Below are 19,548 nucleotides of genomic sequence, written 5' to 3' on the forward strand. Positions count from 1 at the left end.
CTAGTCAAGGCTATGGTTTTTCCAGTGGTCTGTATGGATGTGAGAGTTGGACTGTGAAGAAAGCTGAGTGCTGAAGAACTGATGCTTTTGAACTGTGGTGTTGGAGAAGACTCTTGAGAGTCCCTTGGACTGCAAGGAGATCCAACCAGTCCATTCTGAAGGAGATCAGCCCTGGGATTTCTTTGGAAGGAATGATGCTAAAGCTGAAACTCCAGTACTTTGGCCATCTCATGCAAAGAGTTGACTCATTGGAAAAGACCCTGATGCTGGGAGGGATAGGGGGCAGGAAGAGAAGGGGATGACAGAGGATGAGATGGCTGGATGGCATCACTGACTCGATGGATGTGAGTCTGAGTGAACTCTGGGAGTTGGTGATGGACAGGGAGGCCTGGCGTGCTGCGATTCATGGGGTCGCGAAAAGTCAGACACGACTGAGCGACTGAACTGAACTGAACCAGAAGAAATATCAATAACCTCAGATATGCAGATGACACCACCCTTATGGCAGAAAGTGAAGAGGAACTAAAAAGCCTCTTGATGAAAGTGAAAGAGGAGAGTGAAAAAGTTGGCTTAAAGCTCAACATTCAGAAAACGAAGATCATGGCATCTGGTCCCACCACCTCATGGGAAATAGATGGGGAAACAGTGGAAACGGTGGCTGACTTTATTTTTCTGAGCTCCAAAAACTGCAGATGGTGATTGCAGCCATGAAATTAAAAGACGCTTACTCCTTGGAAAGAAAGTTATGACCAACCTAGATAGTATATTGAAAAGCAGAGACATTATTTTGTCAACAAAGGTCCGTCTAGTCAAAGCTATGGTTTTTCCAGTGGTCATGTATGGATGTAAAAGTTGAACTATAAAGAAAGCTGAGTGCCGAAGAATTGATGTTTGAACTGTGGTGTTGAATAAGACTCTTGGGAGTCCCTTGGACTGCAAGGAGATCCAACCAGTCCATCCTAAAGGAAATCAGTCCTGAATATTCATTGGTAGGACTGATACTGAAGCTGAAACTCCAATACTTTGGCCACCTGATGCAAAAAGCTGACTCACTGGAAAAGACCCTGATGCTGGGAAAGATTGAAGGTGGGAGAAGGGGACGACAGAGGATGAGATGGCTCGATGGCATCACTGACTCAATGGACATGGGTTTGGGTGGACTCCGGTAGTTGGTGATGGACAGGGAGGCCTGGCATGTTGTGGTTCACAGGGTTGCAAAGAGTTGGATACGACTGAGTGACTGAATTCAACTGACTGATTGTGAACAAGTGTATGGCAATAAAATGGATAACCTGGAAGCAATGGACAGATTCTAGAAAAGTTCAATCTTCCAAGAGTGAACCAGAAAGAAATAAAAATTATGAATAACCCAATTACAAGCACTGAAATTAAAGCTGTGATTAAAAAAAAAAAAATCTCGCAAAAAACAAAAGCCCATAACCAGATGGCTTCTCAGGAGAATTCTATCAAACATTTAGAGAACAGCTCTTGCCTATCCTTCTAAAACTCTTTCAGAAAATTGCAGAGGAAGGAACTCTTCTAAAGTCATTCTACAAGTACACCATCACCCTGACACCAAAATCAGAGAAAGACAATAGAAAAAAAGAAAACTACAGGCCAGTATCACTGATGAACATAGATGCAAAAATCCTCAACAAAATCTTAGCAAATAGAATTCAGCAACACATCAAAAAGCTCATATACCATGATCAAGTTGGGTTTATTCCAGGGATGCAAGGATTCTTCAATATACACGAATCAATCAACCAGATACACCATATTAAAAAACTGAAAGATAAAAACCATATGATAATCTCAATAGAAGCAGAAAAAGGCTTTGACACAATTCAGCACCCATTTATGATTAAAACTCTTCAAAAACTGGGCACAGAAGGAATCTACCTCAACACAGTAAAGGCCATATATGATAAGCCTACGGCAAACATTATTCTCAATGGTGAAAAACTGAAAGCATTCACCTTACTTCAGGAACAAGACAGGGGTGTCCACTTTCACCACTATTACTCAACATAGTTCCGGAAGTCCTAGCTAAAGAAATCAGAGAAGAAAAAGAAATAAAAGGAATCCAGATCAGAAAAGAAGAAGTAAATCTGTCACTGTTTGCAGACGACATGATATTGTACACAGAAAACCCTAAAGATACTATCAGAAAATTACTAGAGCTAATCACTGAATTTAGCAAAGTTGCAAGATACAAAATCAATACACAGAAATCACTTTCATTTTTATATACTAACAATGAAAAATCAGAAAGAGAAATTAAGTAATCAATCCCATTCAGCACTGTAACAAAAAGAATTAAATATCTAGGAATAAACTTACTTGAGGAAATGAACTATAGAGAGTTATAAGACACTGAAGAAAGAAATCAAAGATGACATAAACAGATGGAGAGAACTCCATGTTCCTGGGTAGGAAGAATCAATATTGTGAAAATGACTATACTACCATATGCAATCTACAGATTCAATGCAATCCCTATCAAATTATCAATGACATTTTTCACAGAACTAGAACAGAAAATTTCACAATTCATAGGGAAATACAAAAGACCCCGAATAGCAAAAGCAGTCTTGAGGAAGAACAGAGCTGGAGAAATCAACGTTCCTGACTTCGGATTATACTACAAAGCTACAGTCATCAAGACAGTATGGTACTGGCAGAAAAACAGAAATATAGACCAATGGAACAAGATAGAAAGCCCAAAAATAAGCCCATGCACCTATGGGTACCTTATTTTTGACAAAGGAGGCAAGAATATATAATGGGGCAAAGACAGCCTCTTCAATAAGTGGTGCTGGGAAAACTGGACTGCTACATGTAAAAGAATGAAATTAGAACACTTCCTAAAAAAAAAAAAAAAGAACACTTCCTAACACCATGTACAAAGATAAACTCAAAATGGATTAAAGATCTAAATGTAAGACTAGAAACTATAAAACTCTTAGAAGAAAACACAGGCAGAACACTCGATGACAGAAATCAAAGCAAGATCCTCTATGACCCATCTCCTAGAGTAATGGAAATAAAAACAAAAGTAAACAAGTGGGACCTGATTAAATTTAAAAGCTTTTACACAGCAAATGAAACTATAAGCAAGCTGAAAAAACAACCCTCAGAATGGGAGAAAATAATAGCAAATGAAACAACTGACAAAAGATTAATTTCCAAAATATATAAGCAGCTCATAGAACTCAATACCAGAAAAACAAACAACCCAACCAAAAAGTGGGAAAAAGATCTAAGCAGACATTTTCCAAAGACATACAGATGGCTAACAAACACATGAAAAGATGCTCAACATTGCTCATTATTAGAGAAATGCAAATCAAAACTACAGTGAGACATCACCTCACACTGGTCAGAATGGCCATCACCATAAAGTCTACAAACCATAAATGCCGGAGAAGGTGTGGAGAAAAGGGAACACTCTTGCACTGTTGGTGGGAATATAAATTTATACAGCCACTACGGAAGATGGTATGGAGATTCCTTAAAAAAAAAAAAAAAATTGGAATAAAACAACCATATGACCCAGCAATCTCACTCCTATGCATATACCCTGAGGAAACCAAAATTGAAAAAGACACATGTATCCCACTGTTCACTGCAGCACTATTTACAATGGCTAGAACATGGAAGCAACCTAGATGTCCATCGACAGATGAATGGATAAAGAAGTTGTGGTACATATATATATAATGGAATATTAAAAAGGAATCAGTTCCTAATGAGGTGGATGAACCTAGAACCTATTATACAGAGTGAAGTAAGTCAGAAAGAGAAAAATAAGTGTTGTATTCTAACGCATATATATGGAATCCAGAAAAATGGGACTGAAGAATTTACTTACAGAAGAGCAATGGAGAAACAGACATAGAGAACAGACTTACGGGGAGGGGAGGAGAGGGTGAGATGTATGAAAAGAGTAACATTACCATATGTAAAATAGACAGCCACAGGAATTTGCTGTATGGCTCAGGAAACTCAAACAGGGGCTCTGTACCAACCTAGAGGGATGGGCAGGGAGATGGGAGGGAGCTTCAAAAGGAAGAGGCTGTATGTATAGCTATGGCTGATTCATGTTGAGGTTTGACAGAAAACAAACAAATTCTGTAAAGTAATTATCCTTCAATAAAAAATAAATAAATTAGGGGAAAAAAGAACTGAACTGAAACTGGAACTGACAAGAGAGTTTGTGGTCTGAGTCTTGTTTTGAAACATTTCAGAAAACAAAATAAAACAAACAAAAAGCATGCTTAGTCTTTCAGGTTGTATCATTACCCTTCAGGGCTTCTCTGGCGGCTCAGATGGTAAAGAATTTGCCTGCAATGCCTGAGACCCAGGTGTGAGCCCTGGGTGGGGAAGATCCCCTGGAGAAAGAAATGGCTACCCATTCCAGTATTTTTGCCTGGAGAATCCCCAAGGACACAAGAGACTGGCAGGCTACAGTCCATGGGGTCACAAAGAGTTGGACACTCACTTACTTATTGCCCTCCAGGAAATAAAATTAAAAAAACATTATGCTGTTACAAACTAACCATTTCTTTTTTTTTGAGCCAGAGGGAAATATTGTTTACTACACATGTGAATTTACTAAGCATATCAGACAGATAATAAGCAAAAGAAGTCCATTAAATACAGATAAATCTTGAAAACAAACACCAACTGGACAATGTGATACCAAGGTGAAAAAATGATTTGATACATACCTGAATTACTTCATAAAGATGTACCTGAACACTCCCTAACAAGAGAAGATACTTTTTTGTACTGTCATGTTGCATTAGTTCTAAGCGAATATTATTCTTCTCATCATCTTGACATCTGGGAACCTTAACACAAAATACATATGAAAAGAAAAAATAAAATTTCAGTCTGAATTTCAGACATAATTTCTGAATAAAAACACCCATAAAATATAATTTTTGAAGCATCCATTTTTTGAAACACCCATTTCAAGTACTGCGGACAGAGGAGACTGACGACTTACAGACCCATGGGGTTGCAAAGAGTCGGACACGACTGAGTGACTGATCACACGTGTTGTTAACGACAGTCACCATCCTACTCATTAGATCCCAAGGACTTACTCATCTTATAACTGGAAGTTTGCACCTTTTGATTACCTTCATTCATGTTGCTCACCCCCAAACCCCACCTCTAGCAACCACCAATCAGTTCTCTATGAGTTCATTTCCCTTTTTTTCTTCTGGCTGTGCTACATGGCTTGTAAGATCTTAGTTCCCTGATCAGAGATTGAATCCACACCCTGGGCAGTGAAAGTACAGGATTCTAACCACTGGACCATCATGGAATTTCCTCATTTTTTGGATTGCACATATAAATGATCACACAGCGTTTGTCTTTCCCTGACTTATTTTACTTAGCATGATGCCCTCAAAATCCATCCATGTTGCTGCAAACAGCAGGGCGTATTTGTTTATTTACTTTGGCTGGGTCTTCACTGCTGCACGAGCGCATTCTCTAGTTGAGGAGAGCATGGGTTACTCTCTAGTTGTAGTTTGAGGGCTTCTTGCTGAGGTGGCTTCTCCTGCAGAGCATGGGCTCTAGGTGTGTGGGCTCCAACGTCTGTGGCACGTGGGTTCAGTTGCTACGTGAGCATGTAGGATCTTCTCAGACCAGGGATCAAACCCATGGTTGATCCTGCACTGGCAGGTGTATTTTTAACCAGTGGACCACCAGGAAGTCTCAGATGTGTAATATATAAAGTACAATATACAATGTACAATGTACAATATAGTGATTCATAATTTTTAAGGGTTGTACTCCATTTGTAGTTCTATAAAATATCTGCTATCTTCTCCATGTGTACAATATATCCATGTAGCTTACTTTATACCTAATAGTTGGTACCTCTTAATTCTCTATCCCTGTTTTGCTCCTCCTCCTTCCATCTCCCCACAGGTAACCATTATTTTTGTCTTCTCTGTATCTGTAAATCTTCTTTTTTCTTATATTCACTAATCTGTTGTATATTTTAGATGCCACATATAAGTGATATCATACAGTATTTGTCTATCCTTCTGACATATTTCACTGGGCATAATGCCCTCCAAGTCCATCCATGTTGCTGCAAATGGTAAAATTTCATTTTTTTTTTTTATGGCTGAGTAGTATTCTGTTGTGTATATATATATGTATTATATCTTCTTTTTCCATTTATCTTTTGATGGACACTTAGGTTGCGTCCGTATCTTGGCACTATAAATAATGCTACTATGAACACTGACGTCATATAGATACAATCTATTGACTGCTTATTGTGGAAGAAAAATATCAGCTGTCAGGAGCCTCGTCCCACAGTTTTCACATTTCTTTTCCCATTAGTCCTCCAATATATTTCATACTTTTTTGTTAAACTAACAGTTAGTATTTATAATATGTACATGTAACTATTTTTAGGATTTAATAATACACTTACAATGATTATGTTTCTAGTCCTGTAAACTTTTTTTAATTTCCCTGGAATTAATGTCTTGCTTTTTGTTCACATTTCTTTTTTTGCTTGTCCAATTTTCTATGTTAATATTACTAGATAATTCCAAAACTTTCCATTAGAGTTCCACTAAAACTCTCCTCTTATTATGATCAAACTAATATCTCCTATTAAACATAGGAAAAATATTTTGATTATCTAATGAAAATAAGCACTCTATTAATTTATATTTTTCCAGTATTACTTGCAAGTTTTATTTAAATGAACATATATCTACAAAATTCCTGAAAATTTGGCAATAAAGCATAGGAAAATTATTTGCAAAGTAAAATAAATAGTATGGATTCCATCTAGGAAAATAATGCTTTTTTAAACACGTTTAAAGAAATATTTTCAATACTCAACACTTAAGCAAAATGAAGTTTGAAATATATATATATATATACACACACATATGTATACACACACACACACACATATACATATATATGACATAGAGAAAATGTTTTAGGATTTCACTAAAATTCAACAGATATAATAAAACTATCAGGAAACAATTGGACTAATCAAGGAATCCTGCAGCTAAATGAAATAGTATCTCTCATTTTAAAGACAGCTCTGAGATACATTTGGATTCTAGAAAGCTTAGCTGTAAACAGAAGTAAACTCAGCAGAGCAAGCGCTGTTGTGAGAGACAGTTTAATGAAGCCAGTTGAAGCCAGACTGACTGCATTCTCAGCTCCACCAATTACTAGTTCTATAACCTTAAGAAATTTCTTTAAACCTTACAGAACCTATTTCTTCATCTGCAAAACAAAGATGATAATAAGACTATATATATAAGAGTATAGCAAAGGGTTGTTATAAAAACTAAATAAGCTAATCTGTGCAAAAGGAATGAGAGAGAGTCTCCATAAGAAGAAAGCAGACAGGTAAAGAAAAAGGAGATTTAAAAAAAGGTGTGCTTATGGCCTGAACATTTGGGTCCTCTCAAAAGTCATGTTGTAGCCTAAATCTCCAATGCAATGGTATTTGTTCATGGGATGTCCGGGAGGTAACTAGGTCATGAGAATTGGAGCCTTGTGAATTCTGATAGTATCCTTCTAAGGAGCCAGACCTCCTGGAATGTGAAGTCAAGTGGGCCTTAGAAAGCATCACTATGAACAAAGCTAGTGGAGGTGGTAGAATCCCAGTTGAATTATTTCAAATCCTAAAAGATGATGCTGTGAAACTGCTGCACTCAATATGCCAGCAAATTTGGAAAACTCAGCAGTGGCCACAGGACTGGAAAAGGTCAGTTTCCATTCCAATTCCAAAGAAAGGCAATGCCAAAGAATGCTCAAACTACCACACAATTGCACTCATCTCACACGCTAGTAAAGTAATGCTCAAAATTCTCCAAGCCAGGCTTCAGCAATATGTGAACCATGAACTTCCAGATATTCAAGCTGGTTTTAGAAAAGGCAGAGGAACCAGAGATCAAATTGCCAACATCCGCTGGATCATGGAAAAAAGCAAGAGAGTTCCAGAAAAACATCTATTTCTGCTTTATTGACTATGCCAAAGCATTTGACTGTGTGGATCACAAGAAACTGTTGAAAATTCTGAAAGAGAAAGGAATACTAGACCACCTAACCTGCCTCTTGAGAAACCTATACACAGGTCAGGAAGCAACAGTTAGAACAGGACATGGAACAGCAGACTGGTTCCAAATAGGAAAAGGAGTACGTCAAGGCTGTATATTGTCACCCTGCTTATTTAACTTCTATGCAGAGTACATCATGAGAAACTCTGGGCTGGAGGAAGCACAAGCTGGAATCAAGATTGCTGGGAGAAATATCAATAACCTCAGATATGCAGATGACACCACCCTTGTGGCAGAAAATGAAAAGGAACTAAAAGGCCTCTTGATGAAAGTGAAGAGGAGATTGAACAAGTTGGCTTAAAGCTCAATATTCAGAAAAAGAAGATCATGGCATCTGGTCCCATCACTTCATGGGAAATAGATGGGGAAACAGTGGAAACAGTGTCAGACTTTATTTTGGGGGGCTCCAAAATCACTGCAGATGGTGATTGCAGCCATGAAATTAAAAGGCGCTTACTCCTTGGAAGAAAAGTTATGACCAACCTAGATAGCATATTGGAAAGCAGAGACATTACTTTGCCAACAAAGGTCCATCTAGTCAAGGCTATGGTTTTTCCAGTGGTCATGTATGGATGTGAGAGTTGTACTGTGAAGAAAGCTGAGTGCTGAAGAATTGATGCTTTTGAACTGTGGTGTTGGAGAAGACTCTTGAGAGTCCCTTGGACTGCAAGGAGATCCAACCAGTCCATTCTAAAGGAGATCAGTCCTGGGTGTTCAATGGAGGGACTGATGCTAAAGCTGACACTCCAGTACTTTGGCCACCTCATGCGAAGAGTTGACTCATTGGAAAAGACTCTGATGTTGGGAGGGATTGGGGGCAGGAGGAGAAGGGGATGACAGAGGATGAGATGGCTGGATGGCATCACTGACTCGATGGACATGAGTTTGGGTGAACTCCGGGAGTTGGCGATGGACAGAGAGGGCTGGCGTGCTGCAATTCATGGGGTCTCAAAGAGTCGGACATGACTAAGCTACTGAACTGAACTGAAGGAACTTGCTACCTTCCAGAAAAGCAAGAAATAAAGGTCTGTTTTTTAAGCCACCCAGTCTGTGGTAATTTGCCACTAAAGCCCACCCTGACTAAGACAGGTGGAAGAGGGCAGATGGGAGGGAAAGAGTGAGATAGAGAAGAATGCATGCATGTGTGATAAACACTGAGAATCACCAACAACAAGCTCTCAGAGAACACCACAATTATACATTTTACAGTAAGCTGCAAAAACATCAATATAGCCCATAATATAGAAATAAATACTGTAAAATATCAAATAAAAGAACACTGCTTTTGTATTTTTCCTATCCTCTGAGGAAAAAACATATTAGTGTAGAATATTTCAAATTATAAAAAATACATTACTTTTTCTAGAAGAGAAAATTAACGTTACCTGTACAGAAAAATACTTCACTTCATCAAATGTAATCATAAAGTCCTTTTCAGTGTTTTGGGATAGCAAGCTACAAGTTTTTGTACATTTCACCACATTGTTAATAGAGATGCGAATGAACAAATTACTGTAATGCTGGGAAATGACTGAAAACACATATTTAGGAAGCAAATTTTGTTGTAATTGACAGTAACACATTGTTAAAATTAACCAATTAAACAATTCAGGCCAAAACCTAAGACTCAATCAAATAAAGAAAGAAGTTATAGAGCATATTAAACAATAAGGAAAGCATTTTAAAATAGTATTTTTCCCCATTGGTGGTAGGCACAATCAGGAAAAGATGGTTGATTCTTCATTAGATTACTTCTCATATTTTTATCCTCACATTTTCATTATAATTATTTTGAAAATGTTCCTATATATTATTTTTAAGGTAACCATTCAAAACACATACTTGAAAACTTTTTCTAATAATTATGTGGAAATTCAAAAAATAAAATAATTCAGAATAATCTATTCTTAATTTTAGGACAACAAAATTTAAAGCAGCACTCTATCTTGTAATTCACTTCACTATCTACTTCACATATACTATATTGGTCAGTATTTTTATCTTTCATAGCACTCCATGAATTAAAACAATTTTGTTTTTATGTTTTATCTTTAAAACTCTGCTTATATAGAATTCTCTTCAATAATTCACTTTACATAAAAAAGAACCATCAAGCCTTCATAATAAGGCTGGTTTTATGCCACAATAAATCAAATGATAAGCATTCAACTTACTTAAAGTCACCGAGAAAAATAAATTCTTTATACAATGTTTAAGAGACACAGAAATAAATTAGTACTATCATCCAAGAAGATAAATATTTTTTCTTAAACTTACACGATGATTGAGGTGCATTACAGATAGTTAAAAATCTTTTGTCACTCGCCTCAAAAAGTGAACTTAATATTCTCCTCTGCTCTTGAATCTGGCCTAGTCCTGTGACAATTTTAACATGCAATGGACACGACCATGGCTGAGACAAGGACAAGGTGAGAGAGGCACCACCCAGGGTACAAAGTCAAGTGGACACCAGAAACTTCAGTAATCAAGATAGAATTTTAATATTTTAAAATAAAAATTAATGATGAAAGACATGACCCTGGGACTACATGGGAAGAAAGGTTCAGCCTCTCAGCTAAGTCCAGTCTTCCAGGCATTCTCATTAAGGCACCAGACACTTAAATGAGTTCTTTTGGACATACCAGCCCTTTTGAACTACAGCCCCAGCTGTGAAAATGTGAAGCAGAAGAACCACTTAGTGAACGCACAGATAATGATTGGTAGTAAAATGGTAAATGTTTCAAGCTACTGAGTCTTTGAGTGTTTTGTAAGGCAGCAGTATATAACTGAAACAGTGACATATGATCATAGTATGATCGTTAAAATCAAAAGAAAGGATACTCTTAGGCGTAAAATGTTTGCAGTTTCTTACATGAATGGCCAGGCAGCCGACCTATAACAATCAAAATAAAAACACAGAGAATGTCTTTTTTAAAGTTAATTTTTCTTTCATTTTACTGTCACCAAACTATATTTTTTAAAGTTTCAATTTGTTAATTTTTTTCATTAGAAATTTTTTATTAGCAATATCTAGTCACAGATATAAAGCAGAAATACAGAAGAAAAATAGGCAAGATTTGTTCAAAGTAAACCTAAAATAAACAAGAATACAAAGCCAAAATGGTTCATTTATTAACTTCAATACAGCTGTCACTCTCTGAATCACTTTCATTTTACATTAGGTGAGGACTGATAAAACATAACATCTTGGGAATCCCTAGTACAGATAACAGTTTTTCTGCCAATCAGAATGTTTTCTATAATTTCAGTGATTATTAGAATGCTTATCTGACTCATAAAAGTGAAAAATTCATGAATATGGTTATCAGAGACAGCCATTTTCTATTCATGCTTTTTGATACCATGTAATAAACATTAAATTGTCTTCATATGAAATAAATCATTTATATGGGTTTATTGAGACTTAGTCATACATACCACATCCCCAAATGGCACCAAACTTGGTGCCTCATGTGTTACTTCTGGTTCTTTATTTTCAGACCCTTTAAGAGTTTTTCTCAGCATCTACAATGTAAATAAGTTGAGACTTTAGAAGGCAAAGAAGAATATAATCAGATAAGATATCACTTCAATTCAACAAGTATTTTATGAGTGTCTAGTATCAGATACTATATATTTTAGTATTATATATTTTATGACTTGAAACCTCATCTCTACCCCAAGTTTATTATTAAGTTAGCAGAGAAACAAAATGTGTTGTGAGATAGGAGAGAAGTACATAACAGCATGAACAGGGAGTTCTCCTTGATAACAAAAAATGATCATCTCAATCTAATGTGGACTAGATCCTGTATCTCACAAACAGTAATCCTGGTGCAAATTATTTCAATATTCCTTCAGTTATCAGCCACTGCAGGGACTGCAATTACATCCTTTGGAATAGTAGGTACCCTGGAAAGGACTAATAAATAGATGGCTTTTGGTTTTTTGTTGTGTGATTTCATCCAGAATAACTCAATCAATTGGTATATGTGGGTTGATATTTAATTTTGTTTTTAAAAGCTCTAGTCACTACACATAATGGTTAGCATTTAAAAATTACAAGACATTTTAATGTAGATTTTTAAAGTAAAGAGCAAGGGATGGGAAGGGGAAAGAGAGGAAAGGTGAGGGGAATAGTGAACAAATGGTCTATTAAAAGTCTAACCTGAAAAAAGGAGAATTATATTTATTCTCAACCATTGCTGAACTTGAATCAACATGGTCTTATCTATAAGGAAAAATTTCCCAAAAGATTTGTTGTTATGTGTCTTTTAAGAATCACTTGTTTAATTCTTATAATATGCATAAATCCTTAGTCATGTTGACATTTTTGTTTTAAAGGACAGAACAAATACTTGAGGTGTACTGAAAACATTTTTTTAATATTTATCTTGGATCATTTTGTTATTGTTGCATCTGTCTGGTTTAATGTGCTTTTTATATATGATTAATTCATAGGTTAAGCTAACTGAATGACAATTACTGTATTGTTACAAAAATATCAATCTGTGTACAGTCTATGTGTATTTAATATGGAACACCATACTTTCTGTTTTAATGATCTTCTTATGGAAGTCTACTTTGAAAGTGCATCTTAATAACTACAAAATAATTAGGAAAAACTTCTTTAGAATACTAATACTCAATTTAGCCTTAACAATTTGGCATTTTACTTAACAATCCCTCATTTTATCTTTTTTACTTTTCCTTCCTCATATGAGCAGAGCTCTCTTCAATGGCAGCAGCATGAGCAAAACAACTCTTTGCCAAAATTCTATTTAGAACCTTGAACAAAACTTCTAAAGACTAGTCTCATAAAGCCTCTGACACCACGTAGAATTTCTCCTGAACCTGCAGAGAATTTTAATTCCAATTAATTCCACTTGCCTTTCATCTCTGCTGCCTTTGGCCCCACCTTGAACAGAAGTCCCTCCTGGCACTTCTATTTAAAAGCCTCTACATTCACTTAAATTGCTCTGCACTTTGTTTCCAATGGCCTTTCTGGACCATTCTCCCTCATTCCACAGTTTTCTTTGAAAACCCACCAGCCTACAGGTTTACCTTCTCCTAGCATTCTCCCCCTCCTAGCGCGAATGGCAACCTCACTATCCTTACGTCAATTAGCATTCACTAGTGTACTGGCAGGATTATATGCCTGGCATTGTGCTGATTTCAGCTTGTAATGTTCCTGCCCTTGAGAAGTTCAGGCCAGTGTTGAAGACAAGTAAAAAAACAATGACAGTTCACTATAAGAAAAACAAATGCTGAGAAGAGGGAGTTTATCTTTACTCATTCTCTGCACATATCTTATACATGGAAAAACAATAATTTATTCAATTGGTCAGATACTGTCATTCATTGTACAAGCTACAGGTACATGGAATTCTTTAAAACAGTTTGGGTATTGCGTTTGCTAGTTAAGTAGGTCAATCAATTACATTACCTTGAGTAGTAGAATATTTAGTTTGCTTTGCAAATAGATAAACATTGATCACAAGAAATTTCATGGCAAAGCCCTTTTAAAAAGTTGGTAAACATAAAGATGCATCATACACTTTGGTTTTACAAAAAGAAATGTTTCAACTTCTAAACTTTTCTTCAATGGCTGTCAGTAGTAGTACACAAACTAGCAAATATTTTAAAATATATACTTCTTAATCTGTCCTTTCAGAGTAAGGTGGTGACATTTTAATGAGTATGAAAATAACTATCTTTTTGAAATAAACTCATGTTAAGATGAGAACATTTTAAAAACTACTGGAATATTTCCTTCTAATGTTACTTTATGTGTATGCAAATGTGTTATGAGCGCCCTAGAAGCTTACAGTATCACATTTTAAAAATTTAGAAACACTTTTGTTTAAAAAATTCACAAATGGAGAGTTTCAGCAGGTTGTGTGCTGTGCGCTGTGTGCTGTGCTTAGTCACTCAGTTGTGTCTGACTCTTTGCGACCCCATGGACTCCTCTGTTCATGAGAAGTCTCCAGATCTTTACCAGCTGAGCTACCAGGGAAGCCCACCAGCAGCTTGAGACCATTTTTCCTTTTAAATGTAAAAAAATGAAAGCCCTTCCCAGAGTTTACCAGAACTAATTAATCAGAGAAGTAATATTTTATGCAAAACATGTGAGCTGAAAACTTAAATAACATGCCAGAAATGAAAAATGAGTACTGTGATTTAACAGGCTCAAGAAAAAACCATTGCTTCCAACTGGAATTTAGAATATTTAAAGGTATCTTTTCTAAATATAACAGCATTAGAAACCGAATACTGAAATAAATTTGCCTCAAACCAGACCTTCAAACCACTACATCACTAAGTATTAAATCATGTTTTTCAAAAATAGTGATACTTATTGAGTTCTGTACTACTAATAAACAAAATGAATTAAAAATCAGTTTTAGAAATACTGCTTATTTATAATTTTTAATTTTTGTATATTGTAGAATCTATAAAGTAAATTGCATTGCGTTTTATAAAGTATAAATAAATATTCAAAATATTGGTTAAAGATGTTCACATATTTTTATTGATAATATTGTGCAGTCAAAGAAATTTGGAGAATACTGCTAAGAAGTCACATTTAGATGACTATGTCTCTCTTTCCAAATCTATCTTTCTGGAGGTTTGAAGCTGCCAGTTCCCACATGTATGCCCACCTCAGCACAGTCTGCTCAGAATGAACAACTGCTCCATCTGATATGCCCATTGCCTTCAATATGATATGGAGGTAAGAATTCCATAATAGTTTTCAACTGTGACTCATCACCAGAATGCCTTGGATGAAGGTAATACTTAGTTCCCTATTTGCTTGTCCCCTTTTCTGAAAGTACTAACGGTCACAACTCTGGAGCTAAAGAGAAGCAAGGGTTATGAATCCGGTACCAAACCCCATTCAGGATGCCTATAAACCACTGCATAAACACAGGAGGTGACAATGTTTCAAGCGGGTCTGAAGAAGTAAAAAAGACTAGGGGAAGAGGAGCGTAGACAAAATAAATGAGTGTAAAAGCATAAAGAAGTTGTATTATATATATTTATATATATATTTATATTATATAATATGTATATATTATACATAAGTATGTTATATATACTTTACACATGCATATATAAAAATAAATATACATATCTACATATATTATTTTATATTATATATATCTATATAAAGATATGTAATTCATTTCTTCAAATTGAGCTATAGTTATAGGCAATCAAAATCAAAGTTCCAACATGTCTTCCTGTGGAAACTGATGAGCTTTTCCAAGACAGTCTTGAAGAAAAACAGGTTGACATACTTAAAAATTAAAGAAATAAAGACATTATTTATTAATGTCTAACAGCATTAGCATAAGGTGAAGTGAAGTGAAATTTGCTCAGTCGTGTCCAACTCTTGGCGACCCCATGAACTATACAGTCCATGGAATTCTCCAGGCCAGAATACTGGAGTGGGGGTAGCCTTTCCCTTCTCCAGGGGATCTTCCCAACCCAGGGATCGAAGCCAGGTCTCTGGCATTGCAGGCGTATTGGTCACCAGCTGAGCCACAAGGGAAGCCCTTGGAGAATGGAATTAGTATTAGCATAACAATAGATAAATGCACCAAATAAACTCATTAGAGAGTCCGGAAACAAACATTTATGCAAACCACTTGTGACAAAGACAGAACTAAAGAATAGTGGGGAAAAAAACACTCTCAAATGAGTAAGTAGAAATTGCCACACAGAAGAAAGAGAGAGAAAGAAGAAAAAGCAGAAAGAGAGAGAGAAAGGAGAGAAAAGAATGAAGAACAAAAGGGAAAAAAAGAGAGAAAAAAGAATAGAAAACCTGACTCATACCTCACATACACACACAGAATCAGGTACAGTGATTTGTAGATCTCAATGTGAAAGGAAAAACAATTAAAAGATAATACAGAAGAAGATTTTCATGACGTTTTCATGATATAAACAATTAGAAGATGATATAGGTAGATTTCTAAAACAGAACACAGAGCAATAACCACAAAAAAAGTTTGGAATATTAAACTACATTAAACTTAATAACTTTTATTAAATGACACCATTAGGAAGGTGAAGGGGCTCCCCAGGTGGCGCAGTGGTAAAGAATCCACCTGTCAATGTAGGAAATGCAGGAAGCACGGGTTCCAATCCCTGGAGGAGGAAATGGCAACCCACTCCAGTATTACTGCCAGCAAAATTCCATGGACAGAGGTGCCTGGCAAGCTGCAGTCCATGGGGTTACAAAGAGTCAGACACCACTGAGAACACACATACACACACAGAGGGAAAAGATAAGACACTGGAAGATTTTTGCAACATGTTTAGTATAACTGACAAAGGGCCTATAACTAGAATGGATACACAAAAGTATACAAACTAGTAAGAAAAAGTTAGACAATCCAACAGAAAAATGGGGAACAAGCACTTCACAAAACAGTTTATAAGATCACTCATAATCATTTGGAAGGGAACTCACTCTCATCAGTCATCAGGGAAATGAAAGCTAACACCACAAAGAGATACCACTACACTTTCCTGAGATGTCCAACCATTAAAAGATGGGCAGTATGAAATGGAAGGATGGAGATTATTTAGAACTCTAACACACTGCCAGTGGGAATATAAATTGGTATATTCTCTTTGAAAAACATTTGGTATTTGGTTGAATATATACATAATAATGACCCAGAAATTCCATTCTTAGATATATCCCCAACAGAATGTAAAAACATGTGTATCAAAAGACATATACAAGAACAGTTACAGCTGTATTATTCACCATAGCCAAAAAATAGAAACAACCCAAATATTCTTTACCAATGGAATAGATAAATATAATGTGTTATGTTCATACAATGGAATATTACAAAGCAAGAAAAATGAGTACATGTACAAACAGCATGAATGAACCTCACAAACAAAATATTGAACAAAACCCCCCAAAATACATATCTTTATCTGCACATAGGACATTCTGTAAGATGTACCATATGCTAGCCCATAAAACCAGATTCAATAAAATTTGGCAAAATTGAAATCAAACAAAGAATGTTCTCCTACTTCAACAGAATAAATTATAAGAACACAAGGAAATGTGGGAAATACACAAATCCTGGAAATTAAAAACATTTGTAAATAAGCTCTGAGCCAAAGAAGAAAAACAACAGAAGTCAGATGTATTATGAGCTGAATAAAAATGAAACACAACACAAAATTCATGAAGTCCCCTAAAGCAGTGCTCAGCTAAAAATCAGCATTAAACATACTTAGAAAAATAAGAGCAATCTCAACTCAAAGCAAGGAAGAGGAAGAAAATAAAGGTTAGAATAGAAATTATTAAGATTAAAAAAAAAAAAAACAGAAAATCAATGAAACTAAAGGTAGGTTCTTGAAAAGATCACCAAAACTGCCAAATTTTTAGCTATACTGATGAAGATAAAAGATAGAGGTTACAAATTACCAAAACCAAAAAAGAAAGGGATATACCACTGATCTTACAAAATTAAAAGGATTATAAAGAAATAGCATTGTATTAGTTCTTGTAGCTGCTATACAAATTGCTACAAACTTGGTGACCTAAAACAACAAAAATTTGTTTTTTCACAGTTGTGTAGACCAGAAGTCTAATATCAGTCCCCTTGGGCCAAAATTTTAAGGAAAAATCCAGTCTTATGCCTTATAGCTTCTGACAACAAGCCAGCATTCCTTAGTTTGTGGTCACATCACTCCAACCTCTGCCTGTGTGATCACATTGCCTTCTCTTCTGAGTGTGTCCAAATATCCCTCTATCTCTCTCTTATACGGACATTTGTGATTACACATAGGACCCATGAGATAATCCAGGATAATGGCCTCCATCACAAATCCTAAACTACACTGCATCTGCAAAAGTTTATTGCCATACAAGGTAACTACTTACAACCTCAAACAATTTTATGTTAACCAATTAGAAATGTAGATGAAATGGAAAAATTCCTATCAAGGCACATATTATCAAAACTGAAGCAGAGACATTACTTTGCCAACAAAGGTCTGTCTACTCAAGGCTATGGTTTTTCCAGTGGTCATGTGTGGATGTGAGAGTTGGACTGTGAAGAAAGCTGAGCGCCGAAGAACTGATGCTTTTGAACTGTGGTGTTGAAGAAGACTCTTGAGAGTCCCTTGGACTGCAAGGAGATCCAACCAGTCCATTCTGAAGGAGATCAACCCTGGGGTTTCTTTGGAAGGAATGATGCTAAAGCTGAAACTCCAGTACTTTGGCTACCTCATGCAAAGAGTTGACTCATTGGAAAAGACTCTGATGCTGGGAGGGATTGGGGGCAGGAGGAGAAGGGGATGACAGAGGATGAGATGGCTGGATGGCATCACTGACTTGATGGACTTGAGTCTGAGTGAACTCCGGGAGTTGGTGATGGACAGGGAGGCCTGGAGTGCTGGGACTCATGGGGTCGCAAAGAGTCGGACACGACTGAGCAACTGAACTGAACTGAAGAAGAATATCTGGAGAGACTTATAACAAGTAAAGAAATTAAATAACTTATTGAAGCTCTTCCTACCAAACCAAACAAAAACAACTTAGGCCCAAACTGTTTCACTGGTGAATTCTATCAAATACTTACAATCTTTAACAAACTCAAGGAAAAAGAAAAAAAAGAAGAGGAAAGTACACATCCCAAGTTATTCTATGAGGTCAGTATTACATTAAAACCAAAGCCAGACAGGCATCACAAGATGAAAAAACAATAAATCATTATTCCTTACAAATACAGAGGCAAAAATCTTCCACAAGATATTAGTAAATTAAATTCGACAACATATTAAAAAGAACCATACACCATGACAAAGTGGGATTTTTTTTCATCTGAAAAATCAATGTAATAAAATAAATATAATAAGTCATATTAGTAAGTTTGTCCAATAAAGGACAAAATGACATAATTTGGCTAGATGCAGAAAATGTATTTGACAAAATCAAGATATATTCTTTTTTTAAAAAAATATTTACTTATTTATTTGGCTGCACTGGATCTCAGTTGTAGCATGTAGGACTAGTTCCCCAGTCAGGGATTGAACCTGGGCCCCCTGCAATGGGAGTGCAGAGTCTCAACCACTGGACCACCAGGGAAGTTCTGAAATGTATTCTAAATAAAAACTTTGAACAGATGAGGAATAGACAGGAAATTCTCCAACATCACACTCAATGGTGAAAGACTGAATATTTTCCACTTTAAGATTCAGTTCAGTTCAGTTGTCAGTCATATCTGACTGTTTGCGACCCCATGAATCACAGCATGCCAGGCCTCCCTGTCCATCACCAACACCCGGAGTTCACTCAAACTCATGTCCATTGAGTTGGTGATGCCATCCAGCCATCTCATCCTCTGTCATCCCCTTCTCCTCCTGCCCTCAATCCCTCCTA

The 19,548-nt window shown here is 36.2% G+C and overlaps 1 protein-coding gene and 1 non-coding gene across 2 annotated transcripts in view; both read right to left on the reverse strand.

The window, feature by feature from the left end:
* The window catches only part of C2CD6 (C2 calcium dependent domain containing 6), a 124,339-nt gene that overhangs the window by 97,950 nt on the left and 6,841 nt on the right, over positions 1–19,548 (reverse strand). Inside the window, exons 2-5 of the mRNA XM_060410242.1 lie at positions 11,565–11,651; positions 10,968–11,019; positions 9,512–9,657; positions 4,734–4,856 (exon numbers count right to left, since the gene is read on the reverse strand). Coding sequence (XP_060266225.1) covers positions 4,734–4,856; positions 9,512–9,657; positions 10,968–11,019; positions 11,565–11,651 — 408 coding nt within the window. The remainder of the gene's footprint in view (positions 1–4,733; positions 4,857–9,511; positions 9,658–10,967; positions 11,020–11,564; positions 11,652–19,548) is intronic.
* Positions 19,182–19,254, reverse strand: TRNAG-CCC (transfer RNA glycine (anticodon CCC)). The gene has a single exon. It is a non-coding gene; the product is annotated as a tRNA-Gly (tRNA).

Source organism: Ovis aries, chromosome 2, assembly GCF_016772045.2.
Source record: "Ovis aries strain OAR_USU_Benz2616 breed Rambouillet chromosome 2, ARS-UI_Ramb_v3.0, whole genome shotgun sequence".
Lineage (NCBI taxonomy): Eukaryota > Metazoa > Chordata > Mammalia > Artiodactyla > Bovidae > Ovis > Ovis aries.